The sequence below is a fragment of the Mustela putorius genome, unplaced genomic scaffold, assembly GCF_011764305.1.
Source record: "Mustela putorius furo isolate JIRA1106 unplaced genomic scaffold, ASM1176430v1.1 tig00537227_pilon_pilon_pilon, whole genome shotgun sequence".
Classification (NCBI taxonomy): domain Eukaryota; kingdom Metazoa; phylum Chordata; class Mammalia; order Carnivora; family Mustelidae; genus Mustela; species Mustela putorius.
The window spans coordinates 37,660,659-37,675,514 of record NW_025422368.1 but is presented as its reverse complement, the minus strand read 5'-3'; the positions used below and the strand labels follow the sequence as shown (position 1 = coordinate 37,675,514).

The 14,856-nt window shown below is 37.6% G+C and overlaps 1 protein-coding gene across 2 annotated transcripts; it reads right to left on the bottom strand.

The window, feature by feature from the left end:
- Positions 1-934: 934 nt before the first annotated feature.
- CLEC12B (C-type lectin domain family 12 member B) lies at positions 935-9,438 on the bottom strand. 2 transcript variants are annotated; one of them, XM_004779728.3, is made up of 6 exons: positions 9,157-9,438; positions 7,199-7,297; positions 4,722-4,940; positions 4,077-4,231; positions 3,770-3,885; positions 935-1,158 (listed from the first exon to the last, which is right to left on the bottom strand). In XM_004779728.3, exons 1-6 carry the CDS (start codon positions 9,245-9,247, stop codon positions 1,095-1,097), a joined length of 744 nt encoding a protein of 247 aa, XP_004779785.1. In that variant the 5' UTR covers positions 9,248-9,438; the 3' UTR covers positions 935-1,094. The 2 variants fall into 2 exon arrangements, with proteins under 2 accessions (XP_004779785.1, XP_004779784.1); XM_004779727.3 differs by having other exon boundaries at positions 935-1,245; positions 9,157-9,374.
- Positions 9,439-14,856: the final 5,418 nt, after the last annotated feature.

The window sequence follows — 14,856 nt, the reverse complement described above, 5'->3', positions numbered from 1 at the left end:
CAGTGCATATATAAATTGTCCATTAGCTCACAATTTTAAATCTTTAGAGTGTAACAGGCTGCTAGATGTCCGTATGGCAATGTTCTTTTAAAGAACTCTCAAAATATTCTGAAATGCACTTAGCTCAGAACTCGGATCCCAATAAATTCTAGATCTCTGATTTAGACGAAATCAGTATTGCAGGTTGGTTTACTGTTTTCTTTAGCCTCTACATAGCTATGTAATTACATGAGGAGCAAGTGAATACTATCTCCTTCACTGCTATTCTTAAACCATAATTTTGTCCTAGAAAATCTCTCGAACTCCAAATTTACAAGGTTTGGCATCTAAAGTGCAGGAACACTGACCAACTATGTTAAAGGGAAGTTCTTGAAAGTAAAATATAATGGCTCTACTCTCTTCAAATAATTTTTTAGAATTTCTTTAAAGGAAATAACATTTATGGAAAGATTATAATCTCCCATTAATAATATCTATATTACCAAACAATAACCTCAAAATGACTTAGTCTAAATAAATGAGAATGCAAATATTAAATGATATGTTACTTCACCTATATTACAAAGCTGGTACACGGGTGCAAACAAACCATTTGTTAAGATACTAGGACATTCCTCTCAATCACTTGGCACAGTGAGCTGTGCTAGAGCTGCTGCTCTAGCCACCAGGATCCCTACCCCGGAAGCCCCCAGACCACTGTCCCATTAGGGTCTCCCAAATGTCATTCCAGAGCTGCGTCTTGTGTCAGTTCTGCTTGTTAAACATTTGCATATCCCCCCTTTGCACTTGTGCATATGTAATAACAAAGCAGGAAAAGAATCTTTTATTCGAGAGAGAGAATTCAGTGAAATGATGCTGAGATAGACTAATAGGGCCAGAGAAGGGCTATAACCCAGGGTCCCCAGCAATAACCAGAACATCAGAGCAGAAGGCATTAGATGATAAGTGGAGAATGTTCTGTGAAGTTTATTTGCCTGAGAGTTTAAATACACAGTCATTTTTTTCATGTTTTTGCTCTAGTGGGTAGCTTTCTCTTTCTTCACATGAATTTAACCCCAAGTCCCTTATATCTCGGTGAATTTGGAAGAAGCATATTAATCCAAGTCTTCAATCTTCACTAACGCAGCCATCTTCTCACAAATCCAGGAGATTTCAGCACTGCAGCGGGAAATATAAATATTTCCTTTTTGAAAATAGGCACATCCTTTGGATCCATTGATCTGGGCATACTCTTTAGTGCTGAATCTGAAAATTAATCCACTTAAAATTAATTACAAATTTCATATTTCAAATTCGCTCACAACTCCATGATCTCAGTTACCAGTTATCTGAACTTTGAGAGACTTCTGTTTGCATAGCCTATCAAAGTTCTTAAAGCTGGCAAATCTGAGGATTTCATTTCAAGTTAATCATAATCCCAGGTAGAATTATTTAAGAAGGATACTTAAATCTGGGTTGAGAATTCGTCTCCTCTCCATTACCATGGTAAGAAGTACCCAGTACAGATTATATCAGAAGTACCAGAATTTCTTTGCTTTGTAACTTTATGAAGAAAAACAGACAAATGAAATCATATTCTGGGTAAAAAGTTATAACATTTCATTATGAACAAATATAATTCTGTGCATACATAATTTTATATGGAAGGTGGAGAGAGTAAGAGGGATTCAGACAGAATGTGAACAATGATGTAGATGGGACTCTGATATCGATCCCTAGTTCCTCTGCTAAGGAATTATTGATAACGCTTCAATAATATCATTACAGAGGCACCTGGGTGGCTTTCGTTGGTTAAGCCACCACCTCTTGATTTCAGTTCAGGTCAAGATCTCAGGGTGATGGGATCAAGTCCTGCCTTGGGCTCAGGCTCAGCGGGAAGTCTGCTTGAGATTCTCTCTCTCCTGTTTCTCTGCCCCTTCCCATGTTTGCTGTGTGCTTTCTTGCTCTCAAATAAATAAATAGATATCTTTTTTTTTAATGTATAAAATTATGCTCATCAGACCTAAATCTCCGATGTGCCTTTTTACTCAAATGAGTAAAAATGTGCTACACTGGTATCTTTGCTTTGGTGTTGGGCTTACTAAACTCTCCCCTTGGCATATGCCCTTGCTGAGAGCAGCTTTGCTCAGTAGGGAATGTGATTCTGAAGCTCATTTCCACCTGAGTGTGACAGCCACAGCCTCAGAGCGTCCTTGTCCACAGACTCCAAACCTCACCACAGGGGAGCCCCTCCTCCATATTTTCACTAGGAGTGAGTGGAGGGATCCTGGGATGATGAAAACTCCTTTGGGAGAGGGGACCCATCTTCCTAAAGTCCAAAGGGGAAACAGCTGCATTTACAGGGTATGCTCGTCCTGTTCTGTAAAGCCTCAGTCTAGCAGCAATACCCCAGGTTAGTTGGTAATCATCTCGTGCCGAGTATTGCTCCGTTAAAAAGAAGTAACTGTCATTTTTGTTCCGGTGTTTATTACTTTGCACGTGCTTGTCACCATGATTATTTGAGTTAAACCAGAATCAGTACTTAATATGACCAGTAGTGGACATTAGAGAGTGAGAAATTGGCATGAGTAGAAAAAAACCATGATATCATTGTGGGAAATGGGTGAAGATAAAGTATATCCAGGGAGAAAAGTATAGTCATATCATTGTCTAAACTGGCAGTCATAGCTGAAACCCAGTAACCTTGATGGAAATGAGTGATTATAATTCAGCTTAAGGAAACTTTGACAGTAAGCATTAAGGAATAAGTGAAGGAGTAAGTAAGGAGTAAGTGAATAGGTGAATAATTTAATGCGAAGGGAGGTGGAGGAAAAACCCATCACACCCAGAAAGGTACCAGTGCTCTTATATTTCACGTAATACACAAATGTCATATATTACATTAAAAGTACAAATATCATACATCATTTTAATATAGTTGGGATAATATAGTTAGGAACACAGCTGTGTTCCTCAAAATATTTGTTCTGTAGCTGCTAAGAGAATTTTATAAGACTATGTGTTCCTTTCTGTATTTTTAATATAACACCTATTTTTATAACTTTAAATAGTTGTAAAAACTGTAATTTTCAAAGTATCATATATCCTGTACATATATTAAATATTTCTTCAAAACCTTGAAGTGGCAGGCTTAGCTCATTTTAAGACATGTAAAACATTTGCCACGAAATCTAATTGGTCAATCTCTATCACAAAACCAAACTAATCTATCAATTCAGACTTACTTGCTGCTAGAAAATGGCTGACAATTATTGAATTTAAATAAATGAGTTAATGTATATTCTTATGATAAACGCCACCCTCGGGATTTTAAGTGTTGGAGCCAGGGGAGCTGAGAGGCCAAGCTCATGGTCACAGAAGCACTCAGTCCTGACTTTGGCACTCAGGCAGTAGTGACCTTGGGCAAGTTATTTATTCTCTCTGCATAATTGTTTCATCCATAAAATAGGAATATAACAGTGCTTTTATCAGAGAACTAATATTTACATACCCCTTTGAACAAAGTAAGTGTAATATTATTTGTTAAATCAAAAAAATAAACTTTAATAGATAAACTTCAGTGTCTTCCCATAAGTTTGTCACATACACAAAATTAGGTACTCTGGCTTTCATTATTTCTTACTGACGCTTTCTTTTCCGTGTGTGTTGTACTCTTTTTTTGTATCTAGATTTATAATTCTTAAAATTAGCCTTGATTTTCTTAGCATTCGGTTTTTCAGTATTCTTAGCTTACTTTTCCTCCCCCCTTCCCCAACAGTTAGAGACTTACAAGGATGGAGAGGGACCAGAGCCATCCTCCCATACCCAGCTCCTTCTAGATGGGTCCCATGACAAGCCCAACCAGAAGAAAGAGAATGTGGGTAATGGCTGCGACTTCAGAAAATCCTAAGAAGAAGAACAGGGACAATGTCATGTGTGAACCACATTCCAGAGTGCAGAAGTAAGATGTTAATTCTCATTCAAAATCCATTGAATTCCTACTCTACACTTGTTTTGCTTTCCACTTTTCTTATCCACTTGTTTTGCTTTCTATGAAATGAATAATTTCTCTAACCAGGGAAGGAGAGTCAACCGACCTTTTCCTCCAAGCTATCTATCTTCACCAAGGTGGAGTTCCTATCCATGCAGTTTTTCCTACTGTTAGTCCAGGTCCTCTCCTCATTTGTTGCAAAATAATAGCAGCTGTTTTGGTACCATTGCCACATCTTAGGACAAGGATTACACTTGTGGTCTGAAAAAGAAATTACACCCATTAGTACAAATAATTAATGCTGGGGGGACCGGGGAAGGTTTTAGAAACTAAGCAATTGAACTTGACGACAGCATCTGAGACCCAGCATTCTTTAGGAGCCTATGGGAATGAAGTCCCTCCCCATTATGGGCTGGAGCAACAGGGATTGAAATTCTCACTTCAGGGGTCAGTTTCCTGGCCTTAGAATTACAAGCTCTACTTTTAACTTCTTAAAACATCAAAATCACCTAAAAATAGTTCACAATATAAGAAGCTGAAGTATCCAGGTTGGTATCATTCCAAGGCACTTCCCAAATTCACCTCTGTGATTTCAAAAATATTAAATACATTGATATCTCCCCTTGTTTTCTATAAATTTAATGTGATATCAATAGAGGTCACCAAAGAACATACCTTTCTCATGCTATGAGGGCGTGCATGTGATCAATGCCAACAGATTGGACCCAACTGCCCAGTAGGTCCCAATTACCTGAAGTGTGAATGATTAGCTCCTGGCAGAGTTTGATGGCCATTTGTCCCTGTCTCTTCAAAAGACTGGAGATCTGTGATTTGAGGAACTCCTCCTGGGTGGGAATGTTCCTGTAGCTGTTCAGCTGCTCGGATAAGTTATCCTGCTGTTGGTGGATGATTTTTTGAAGTTGACTTAATTTCTCTGAATCTGAATTAATTTCATTAGATGTCTGCAAAACTCCAAGACATAAAAGGAGCTAAGTTCGTATATCCTCCCATTCTCATCATTGCCATCGATAATTCTTAACGCAGAACTATTTCTCACGTTACTTAATATTTTCCAGTAGCTCCCAATAATAGAGGTATCACAGAAGAAACACACCAGATGCCTTTCTAGTCCACATTGTTTGGAGCTCATCCTCACAATTTTATGGAAATTTTAAATATGATTATACTTGTATTAAAATAATGAATTAATAATTTTATATCTTTGACATTTCATCTAAAGCAGTGCCAAGCATTTTTCCATTCATTAATGGAATACTTTTCTTCTTCCTATTTGGAGTTGGTTCATGTAATTATTGTTTTAACAGGAACAGAATCCTTTAAGGCAATAGTTACCTTAAGGTATAGTATACAGATCACTTTTATCAGAATCACCTACATATTTGGTTTTGTTTTAAATGCAGATTTTAATTCTATACTAGACCATTTCTGGCTCTGGATCCATAAAATCTGCTTTTTTTTAAAAAAAAAGGTTTTATTCATTTATTGGAGAGAGAGAGAGCTTAAGCAGGATAGAGGCAGAGGGAGAGGGATGGATAGAATCTCAAGCAGACTCAAAGCTGAATATAGAGTTGGATGTGGGGCTGGACCTCATGAGTCTGAGATCATGACCTGAGCCAAAACCAAGAGTCAGAAGCTTAAATGACTGAGCCACCCAGGCATCCCAAAATCTACCTTTTTAATTAACAGTTCAGGTGATTCATGGTCACAATAAATTAAGAATCATTTCACTGAAAACACTACACTTCAGAAAAAAAAAAAAAAAACTTTACTTCTATGGTGAACCAATGAATATGTATCATTGCATCTTCATTTTTTTAAAAATTGTATTTATTTATTTTGGGAGAGAGAGAGAGAAAGCATGAGTCGGGGGAAGGGCAGAGGGAGAAGCAGACTCAAAGCAGGGAGTCTGCTGAGCAGGGAGTCCAGTGATGTGGGGCTCAATCTCGGGAACCTGGGATCCTGACCTGAGTCAAAGGCAGAGGCTTAACCAGCTGAGCCACCCAGGTACTCTTCATCTTCATTTTAAAAATATGCATCATTATAGAAGATCAACTGCTAATCCTCATAACGATCAGCTATTGAATATTAGTAACTGCTGCTAGAACCCTGTATTTCTTTCCAAAAGAGCAAGCTATATCATTAGGCCCTATTTATGTGTCCAAATTGGTATGTCTAAATTTTAAGTATCTATGAAGTCCTACATTAGTAAAAATAAATGAAAGTAGCAGGGAAGATACTAGTGTCATTCACAGAATAAACTTTCTTGACAGCAAGTCCCCCCAAAAGGGAATACTGTGCCACTCACTACTCTGTCCATCATATGGTTAACAATATCCTACAGAGTATGGATTCTCGAGACATTCTTCCATTTATTGTTAGTGCAGGACTCTCTGCCCTGTTCAACCCTGATGGCTCAATGATAGGTCAGAACCAAAAGAATATTCTTCTTTAGGTATTGTGCTTGGGAATGAAGCTTCCATTGTTACATGGAGGTGGTTCAACTTTCTGCTTAGAGGGTAATATATCTCAAGCAAATATTCCTCCTTGATTGTATCTCTTTTTCCATTATAGCAGGCAAGCTATTTTTACACTAGAATGGTCTTGAGTGAGAGGGGTAAGTCAGTCTTGTACTAAGTCTTCAGGGTGAATGAAACGGCATGATCTTCCTTGAGTCCAACTCCCTTGGCTCCCATTTCTTACCACTGGGATAATAAGTGGATGTGTGTCTATGCGGAAAAGAAACTCCTTATTCTAACCAATAATGAAAACTGTAAAAGTTGTCTTCATAATCCAGTCTGGTTTATCAAAAGAAAAAAATGGATTCAGGGCAAAATCCTCATAATAATTAAGTCTGGCCCTTGCTTGTTTATGTTAGAGACTTGGAGAATGAAGGAGCTATGATTACATAATATAATCAAACGGAATTTACATAGTTTATAAATGTATTTCCTGGGACACCTGGGTGGCTCAGTTGGTTAAGCAGCTGCCTTCGGCTCAGGTCATGATCCCAGCGTCCTGGGATCGAGTCCCACATGGGGCTCCTTGCTCCACAGGGAGCCTGCTTCTCCCTCTGCCTCTGCCTTTCACTCTGTCTGCCTGTGCTTGCTCTCGCTCTCTCTCTCTCTCTCTGACAAATAAATAAATAAAATCTTTAAAAAAAAATGTATTTCCTAATCACTTTTCTTGGGTTTGATGAAATATACTTACACATAATCCCCAAGGTTACCAGCCCAATCAGCAGCATCAGACACAGAGTTAGCAGACTGAGGGCAGCCTGACGCCAGGTGGGGGAAGGAGCTGGGTACCCTGAAAAAAGCCAACAGAGGAATTAAGGTTACAAATAAATTTTTTATTTCTCTCTTATTCCTTTAATGCTCCATCTAGAAAATACCTAAAATGATGTTCGGTAAGGGCCCCACCATCAGTTCTCTTCCACTTCCCTTCCCTACCATTCTCCTTTCCTTTAAGAGTGTCTCCTAGGGATGCCTGGGTGGCTCAGTGGGTTAAGCCTCTGCCTTCAGCTCAGGTCATGATCCCAGGGGCCTGGTATCGAGCCCTGCATCGAGCCCTGCATCGAGCCCTGGCATCAGGCTCTCTGCAGCCTGCTTTCCTCTCTCTCTGCCTGCCTCTCTGTCTACTTGTGATCCGTCTGTCAAATAAATAAATAAAATCTTAAAAAAAAATAAAAGTGTCTCCTAATTTCCAGGTTTTTGTTTTACAGCATCACACACCCTTCTTCTTTAAGTTTACTAAATGCACATACAAGACCTTGTGGAAACTGCTTCTCTGGATGATCCTGACAATAGGAGAGACATCAAGTTTTTGAGATGAGAAATCATCACAAGGCAAATGTTATAGTGCATTTTATTCTTATCTATTATTCAGGCTCTTTATCGCCTCATAGATAACAAATGAGTATGGAATGAAAGACAAAACAAATGTGCACTCTAATCTACAATGTTTCTTTTTTTTAATGTTCTTTTTTAAAAATTTTATTTTATTTTTTCAGTGTTTCAATAACCTACAATATTTCTTAATTCAGAATCTAACAGCAGCTAGCCCAGTATCTCAGACAGATGGATTGCAAATTTCCAGGTATGCTATCATACACATCACACCCACGACTCCTTTTCTCTCAAAGGATTACAGCTATAATTTAAACAAACAAATAAAAATGTATAACCACTGTTATTAGACCCACGACAAGCCTAATCCCATTCTCTTTGTATATCACCCCAAACTACACACACACACATACACACACACACGCATGCACGCGCGCGCACACAAACACACACACACAAAGTAAAAATAAATTCAAGAGAAGAAGAAAGTAGTTCCCATATTTTAGACGATTTAGGGCAACAATCTGAACTGTCAACAGATTCTTGAAAATAAGGGATACAGTCTGATATACTAAACTGAATTCCTGACCACAGAGATTAATATTTCTTCCAACAGGGGATAAGGGAATGAGCCAAAAACTAGCACTGAGTTTGGGCTTTTACCAGTTGTGGGAACATGGTTAAATCATTTGATTTTCTTCAGACTCAGTTTTACCAATATTATTCCATTTACTTCACAAATACTTTGATAAAAATATGATATAATGCATATACAGTACTATATGGATATTGTTATTATTGATCCAATGCTATTAATTATACTAGGAATTTCCACTCCCCCCCAAAATTTTAAACTACTTACAAAATGGAAAATCTCTCTTGTCTTATTTCTGACTCTCTTGTTCTCCCATTTCTCTCTTCAGTTATTTATGACTTTGAAAAGAAAAATTTTCTCGACTTTCTCTATTTTAGTGACCTCCAATCTGGCTACTAAAAAAATATTTGCCTGGCATCTCTGACAAAATATAAATATTAAGGACTTCATTTGTAAAAATAATTCTGTTAGTCCCCAAGTTCAATTTCTCTCATGTCAAATGTTTCACTATAACACAAATACATAATGATATCACACAATTTAAAGAGATCTTGGAAGCCACATGTTTTCTGGCCAAAACTGGGAACACTCATTCTACTAGTGTATTTCAAAACTCTGTCTCCATTTTGGAGATTGCACAACACACCTCTCTTTCGCATCAGAACCAAAGCATTTATCACCTGTGCATTTCCCAAGGTCACATCATACTGTCCCTGACCTCCTACCTCTTTTCCTTAGGTTATTTCTATCCCGGTTATTTCTCTCTCCAACAGAATCCTGAAATGTGAGTGTCGCGTAAGTCACTTCTTCAGACATTGTAGAAGAAGGCACTACTATAAATTATGTAATTAATGTTTCAATATCTTCAGGCCCAGGAACAGGACGTTCTTCTCAAGGCTGGGAGCTTTTATAAACACCCTCAACTGACCTAGGACACACCCCATCGCCCCTCTGTAAAGAAAGAATGATAGTCAGGGTTTTTTTGTTTGTTTGTTTTTGTCTTGTTTCGTTTTTGCAAAGAAAGCAAGACAAGTCAAATAATTCTTTTCAGAAATCAGAATATCATAGATCTCAATCTGTCTGCTCTTTGCAGCATTGTTTCTTGTGAAGCGAAAGGAATACTTGGTAGCAGAGCGGAAATGGTGCTTTCTGGGGGAATCCCCATGATCTCCAGGGTAGAGGCTGTTCTGAATTATTCAATAAAGGGTTAGCTTGTCATTTTTGCATGTGTCAAAGGCCAGCTAATCCTGTATGAAAACACTGGATCTGGTTTACACTTACACATGTCAGAGAGATATGCACATGACAGAAAAAGCTGTGTAAAGACCACCCAACCTGCCTACTGTTTTAAAAATACGTGTGTGTGTGTGTGTGTGTGTGTGTGTGTGTGTGTGACAGAGAAGCAGGAAGGAAGGGAGAGAAGCAGTGGTAATGGGGCATAGAGAAGAAATTAATAACTGTTAAAACTGGGCATGGATGGGTGCTCCCTCTGGCAGGGCTAAACCCCACAGAATAATCCCCCTGAGAATAACAACTAGCATGTAGTATGGTACCTTTTTTTTTTTTTTTAATTTGTTGGTTGAGTTGGTTTTTAACCTGAAGGCAGCCAACAGTCATTTTGTGCAGTTAAAATTCCTATAAAAAGTATGCAGTCTTTTGGGTTCGAAAAATCAGAAGATGGAGTTTGGGGCAACGGTAAAAACAGTGCTGGATACTCACATGGACCCCTGGATAAGGGGAATCCTTAGAGCACCTTTGTGCCTTGAAGTCTCTTTGAGCTACAGGTTATACACATTTCATTTTAAAAATAATATGGGGTGAGGCACCTGGGTGGCTCAGTTGGTTAAGCGTCAGACACTTGGTTTCAGCTCAGATCATGATCTCAGGGTCCTGGGATTGAATCCATCATCGGGCTTCCTCCTTAGTGAGGAGTCTTCTTGCCCTTCTCCCTCTGCTCCTCTCCAGGCTCACACATGCACACTCTCTCTATAAAATAAATAAATCTTAAACAAATTTTAAAAAATTATAAAATAATATATCTGTTTTTTTCCTTTCTTAGGACAAAAAAAAAAAAAAAACATCCTGGAAAGGTGTTTCCAATAAAACTGAATTGCAGCCACTTTGGAAAACAGTGTGGAGATTCCTCAAAACATTAAAAATAGAGCTACCTTATGACCCTGCGATTGCACTCCTGGGTATTTACCCCAAAGATACAGATGTAGTTAAAAGAAGGGCCATCTGTACCCCAATGTTCATAGCAGCAATGGCCACGGTCACCGAACTGTGGAAAGAGCCAAGATGCCCTTCAACGGACAAATGGATAAAGAGGATGTGGTCCACATATACTGTGAAATATTTCTCAGTCATTAGAAAGGATGAATACCCAGTTTTTGTATCAACATGGATGGGACTGGAGGAGATTATGCTGAGTGAAAACAAGTCAAGCAGAGAAATTCAATTATCATATGGTTTCACATTCTTGTGGAACATAAGGAATAGCATGGAGGACATCAGAAGGGGAAAATGAAGGGAGGGAAATCAGATGGAGAGATGAACCATGAGAGACTGTGGACTCTGGGAAACAAACTGAGGGTTTTAGAAGGGTGGGGTGTAGGGGGATGGGCGAGCCTGGTGGCGGGTATCAAGGAAGGCATGTACCGCATGGAGCACTGGGTGTTATAGGTAAACAGTGAATCCTGGAACATTGCATCAAGAACTAATGATGTACAATAAGGTGACTAATGTAACACAATAAAAAAAAAATCTGAAGTAAACACTGCAGAAGGATTTAACTGTGATACTTTGTTTCAACAACATCACATGAGCAGTAAAAAGCAGACGGTTTATATAGAAAGCGTTCTAGCTATTATTTGGAGGAACATGAGAAAAAAACAGCTCATCACATGTGTAGTTGGTCATTTAGTCAGTTGGTGTCAGACTCTTAAAGGACTGTATTTACTTCTAATGCCAGCATCACTTGTAAAATTTACTAACTTCTATAATAAAATTCATTGTTGTTGAGAACTTGTGGAAGGCAGAATAACAGGGCCTTAAATCTGTCCCTGTTCTTATCCCCAGAATCTCTCAGTCTGGTAGTTCATATGGCGAAAGGTATTGCAGATGGGAAGAAGATTGCAGACCTTGGGATGAAGAAATTATCCTGCATTACCTGGTGGTCCCAGTTTAGTCACGAGTCCCTCAAAGTGGAGAACCTTTCCTAGATTCAGTCAGAGAGCTACAGCTTTATTGGCTGAAGGTGAAGGAAGAGGGTCAGGAACCAAGGAATGTGGGCTGGAAGATGCACAGGTAGGGACTGGGCACTCCCACAGAGCACCAGAAAGGAACACAAACCACCTCTCCCTGCCACAGCCTTGATATACCTCTGTGAGATCAGACTTCTAACCCACAGAACTTTGAGACCATAAATTAAGTTGTTTAAACTGCTGTATTTGTGGAATTTGCTAAAGCAGCAACAGAAAACTAACACAGAACTCTGCTATACGTGAGCAGAAGAACTAAGGAATCTTTTTCCTTTGGGGTAAGAAGGCTATTGCATAACTACTCTGGGGGATGATTTGATGTAGGTTTTTGTTTTCAGGTAGCAGAAGGACGGATCCGAAACTTCCAAAGATCTTCCTGTATGTGAAGATTATCTTCGTCGAAGTTCTCCAGAATAAATTGCACCTTGTCTTAGAGGTATGAATGAATATACAATAGGTGGCAGAAAAACAATGTAAAATTAGTAATTCTTCAATAATATTTATGTATGATTTCTAAATACATAAATACACATTTATTTCTCATTTCTATTTTTTCCCAAACTGATGCATGTTCAATTAAAAAAAAAAACAAGTGGAGGTTCTGAGTCATACTCAATTAAACTCCCCTGCCAAAGATGTAGAAATAATTAACAAATCTATGTTGATGTTCACTATTCTACATAACTTAGGTAAAAGCAGAGACCATCAACATGAGGAAAAGTTAAATTGAATACGTAATTATGAAAATGAGAACTCAGAACTTTTTTGTCTCATTTTTCACTTTCACCAAATTTTGCAAAGACTGAGCTTTCATTTTCATTGCCCTAATTCTTTCACCTTCAAGCTCCCTAAGAAAGCATTTAACCTCTTACAGTCTTATCCAAAGCATACATGGGTAAAACAGTAATGAGGAATCTCACCTAGTTGCTAATAATTTCTGTAAGAAAAAGGACTGGTCGCACTTTCTATGCACTTCCTGTTACCATGATTCGAAAAGTCTTTTTATATATTCTTAGCTTATAATTTTATTAATTTAGAAATCACTGCTTATATTTGCCTCCCTTAAAAATTTCCAGCATCTCTGTAGCTCACTTTAGCAGGTTATGTTATCAAATATCATACCTTGTTGTGGTCGTCTACCAAATTCTAGGACATTTCTCCTAAACCACCATTAATCTCCTCATTAACACATCCGAGGCTCTTTCTCCAAATTCATTTTACTCATCCTATAAGCATCTAATATAACTGATTATTTATTTTAACTTAAAATTCTTCTCCAAAATACCCTGTTCTATAGGACACCATTATCTTGTTTTTCTTCCTACTTCACAATCTAATCCTCCCTCAGATTTGCTGGCTTTCTTTATCAGGCTCCAAAATGCTGTTGTGACCCAGAGTTGAGTTCCTGGTCCTCTGTCCTGTTTGTACTCATCCCTGGATGAGCTCTTTCAGATCCATGGCTTGGAGCAACAGCCATGTATAAGGGATCTCCAAATATATATATATTCATGCCAGGGTTTGATTACCAGACCCAAATATCTAACTGAAGATTTGGCATACTTATTTGCATATGTTATAGGGTTTTTAAATGTAACACATCAAAAAATGAATTAATAAGCAACTCTGTCCCCTTGGTTTCTCTCTATGCCTCTCCGTTTCAATGAAAACTACGCACATTTCATAAACCCCAAACTCAAATAAGCTTTGAATTTTTATGCTGCTCTCATATCAAATCCCCCAGAAAATCCTGTTCATTGTGAAAAATAAGGGAAACAGGTATTAAATATGGAGCTATTGTTGGTCCTAGATACATTAAAAGAAATACTGAGTTTACACAATAAGAAGTTGCCCTCTAACTCCCTTCTTCAGTGATCATTCCATATTACATGCCTATTCCAGAGAATACTTTCAAAGTACTTTCAAAATATCTAGCGACTGGGCAGAATGGAAATTAATTCACAAAAAAGAATGGAGAAAATGAAGGTTAAATCCAGAAGGATCAAAGACCTAAAAATAAACGCAGAAAGAAAAAAAAAAAACGACCACAAGGTGGAGATGGAGGATTAAACACATGATAGAATTTATTGGGGGTATTTCTTGTTTTGGGGCTTTTTTTTTCTAGGACTTATTTTGAAGTGTGTATTCATCCAATCAGGAAAATCAAATATCCCGATTAAAACAAAAGGTCGTGCATATATATTGATTACCTTAAATCTCAGATCAACATTTACTTGTCCAGGGAAGTGAACAAAACCTGGGTCAGCCCCAAGTAAAGATTTATTATTCCAGTAAAGATTTATTATTCCATTTTTCTTCATAATACTTATCATGATGTGAAATTATGTTGCTTTTTTCTTCCTTTGCTTCTTTCCTGTCTATGTTCACCAGCCTCCATTAGAATATAAGCTCAATAAGAGCACAGATTTGTATGTTTTATTCACCATGTTATCCCAGGAAATAGAATAGTGCTTGAAACACAAAAAGTAATCAAGAAATGTTTGTTCAAATAATGGATTAATTCATGGTCCCTGCAATGTACATTTTATAGTGATTTTAACAGGAGACTTTACTTTTTTATTTATTTTTGTTTTGTTAGTCACCATGCACCATTAGTTTTTGGTGTGGTGTTACAAGATTCTTTGTTAATGAATACTTTATATCCCAATATATTGAAACATGAATCCACAGTTCAAATATGATTGATCACTTTGCTTTCCTTGATCACACCACACTCGTTCGTACATCCACAGCTTTGTTCAGATGTTTGCCCTGATAAAAAAAAATTATTCCTTTCTTGTCTCTCTTCTTCTGTAATCTTTGCCTTTCCATCAAATCTTAATTCAAGGCTTATATATTCTGTTTGATTATTATTTAACTTTACAGATATTTTGTATGCACGTGTATGAAAAACTTCTCAGTGTGGTAGATGCTGTCTGACACATTTTCCCCTTTATTTTTTCTACTCTGTAACAAAACATCAGATGTCATCTGATAGTTATTCATTGTTTAGCTTCTGAAGTTTTAATAAAACATGACACTTTTCAGTCCACATGTTTAAGCTTTCCAGAAACGAAAGAGAAAATATGAATTATGCTTTTTTTCATGACAGGAAATTCTAGGTTTTTTCAAAGATAAACAATGTTTGGTATGTGTGTAGAAGGCTAA

Coding starts and splice junctions, on each gene's coding strand:
- CLEC12B (XM_004779727.3), bottom strand. CDS start 9,247: ATGTCTGAAGAAGTGACTTACGCGACACTCACATTTCAGGATTCTGTT. Junction 4,232..4,721: donor GCTAATCATTCACACTTCAG/GTAATTGGGACC, acceptor TTTCTTTTTCAG/ACCACAAGTGTAATCCTTGT. Junction 3,886..4,076: donor TAGATAGCTTGGAGGAAAAG/GTCGGTTGACTC, acceptor TCTTCTTCTTAG/GATTTTCTGAAGTCGCAGCC.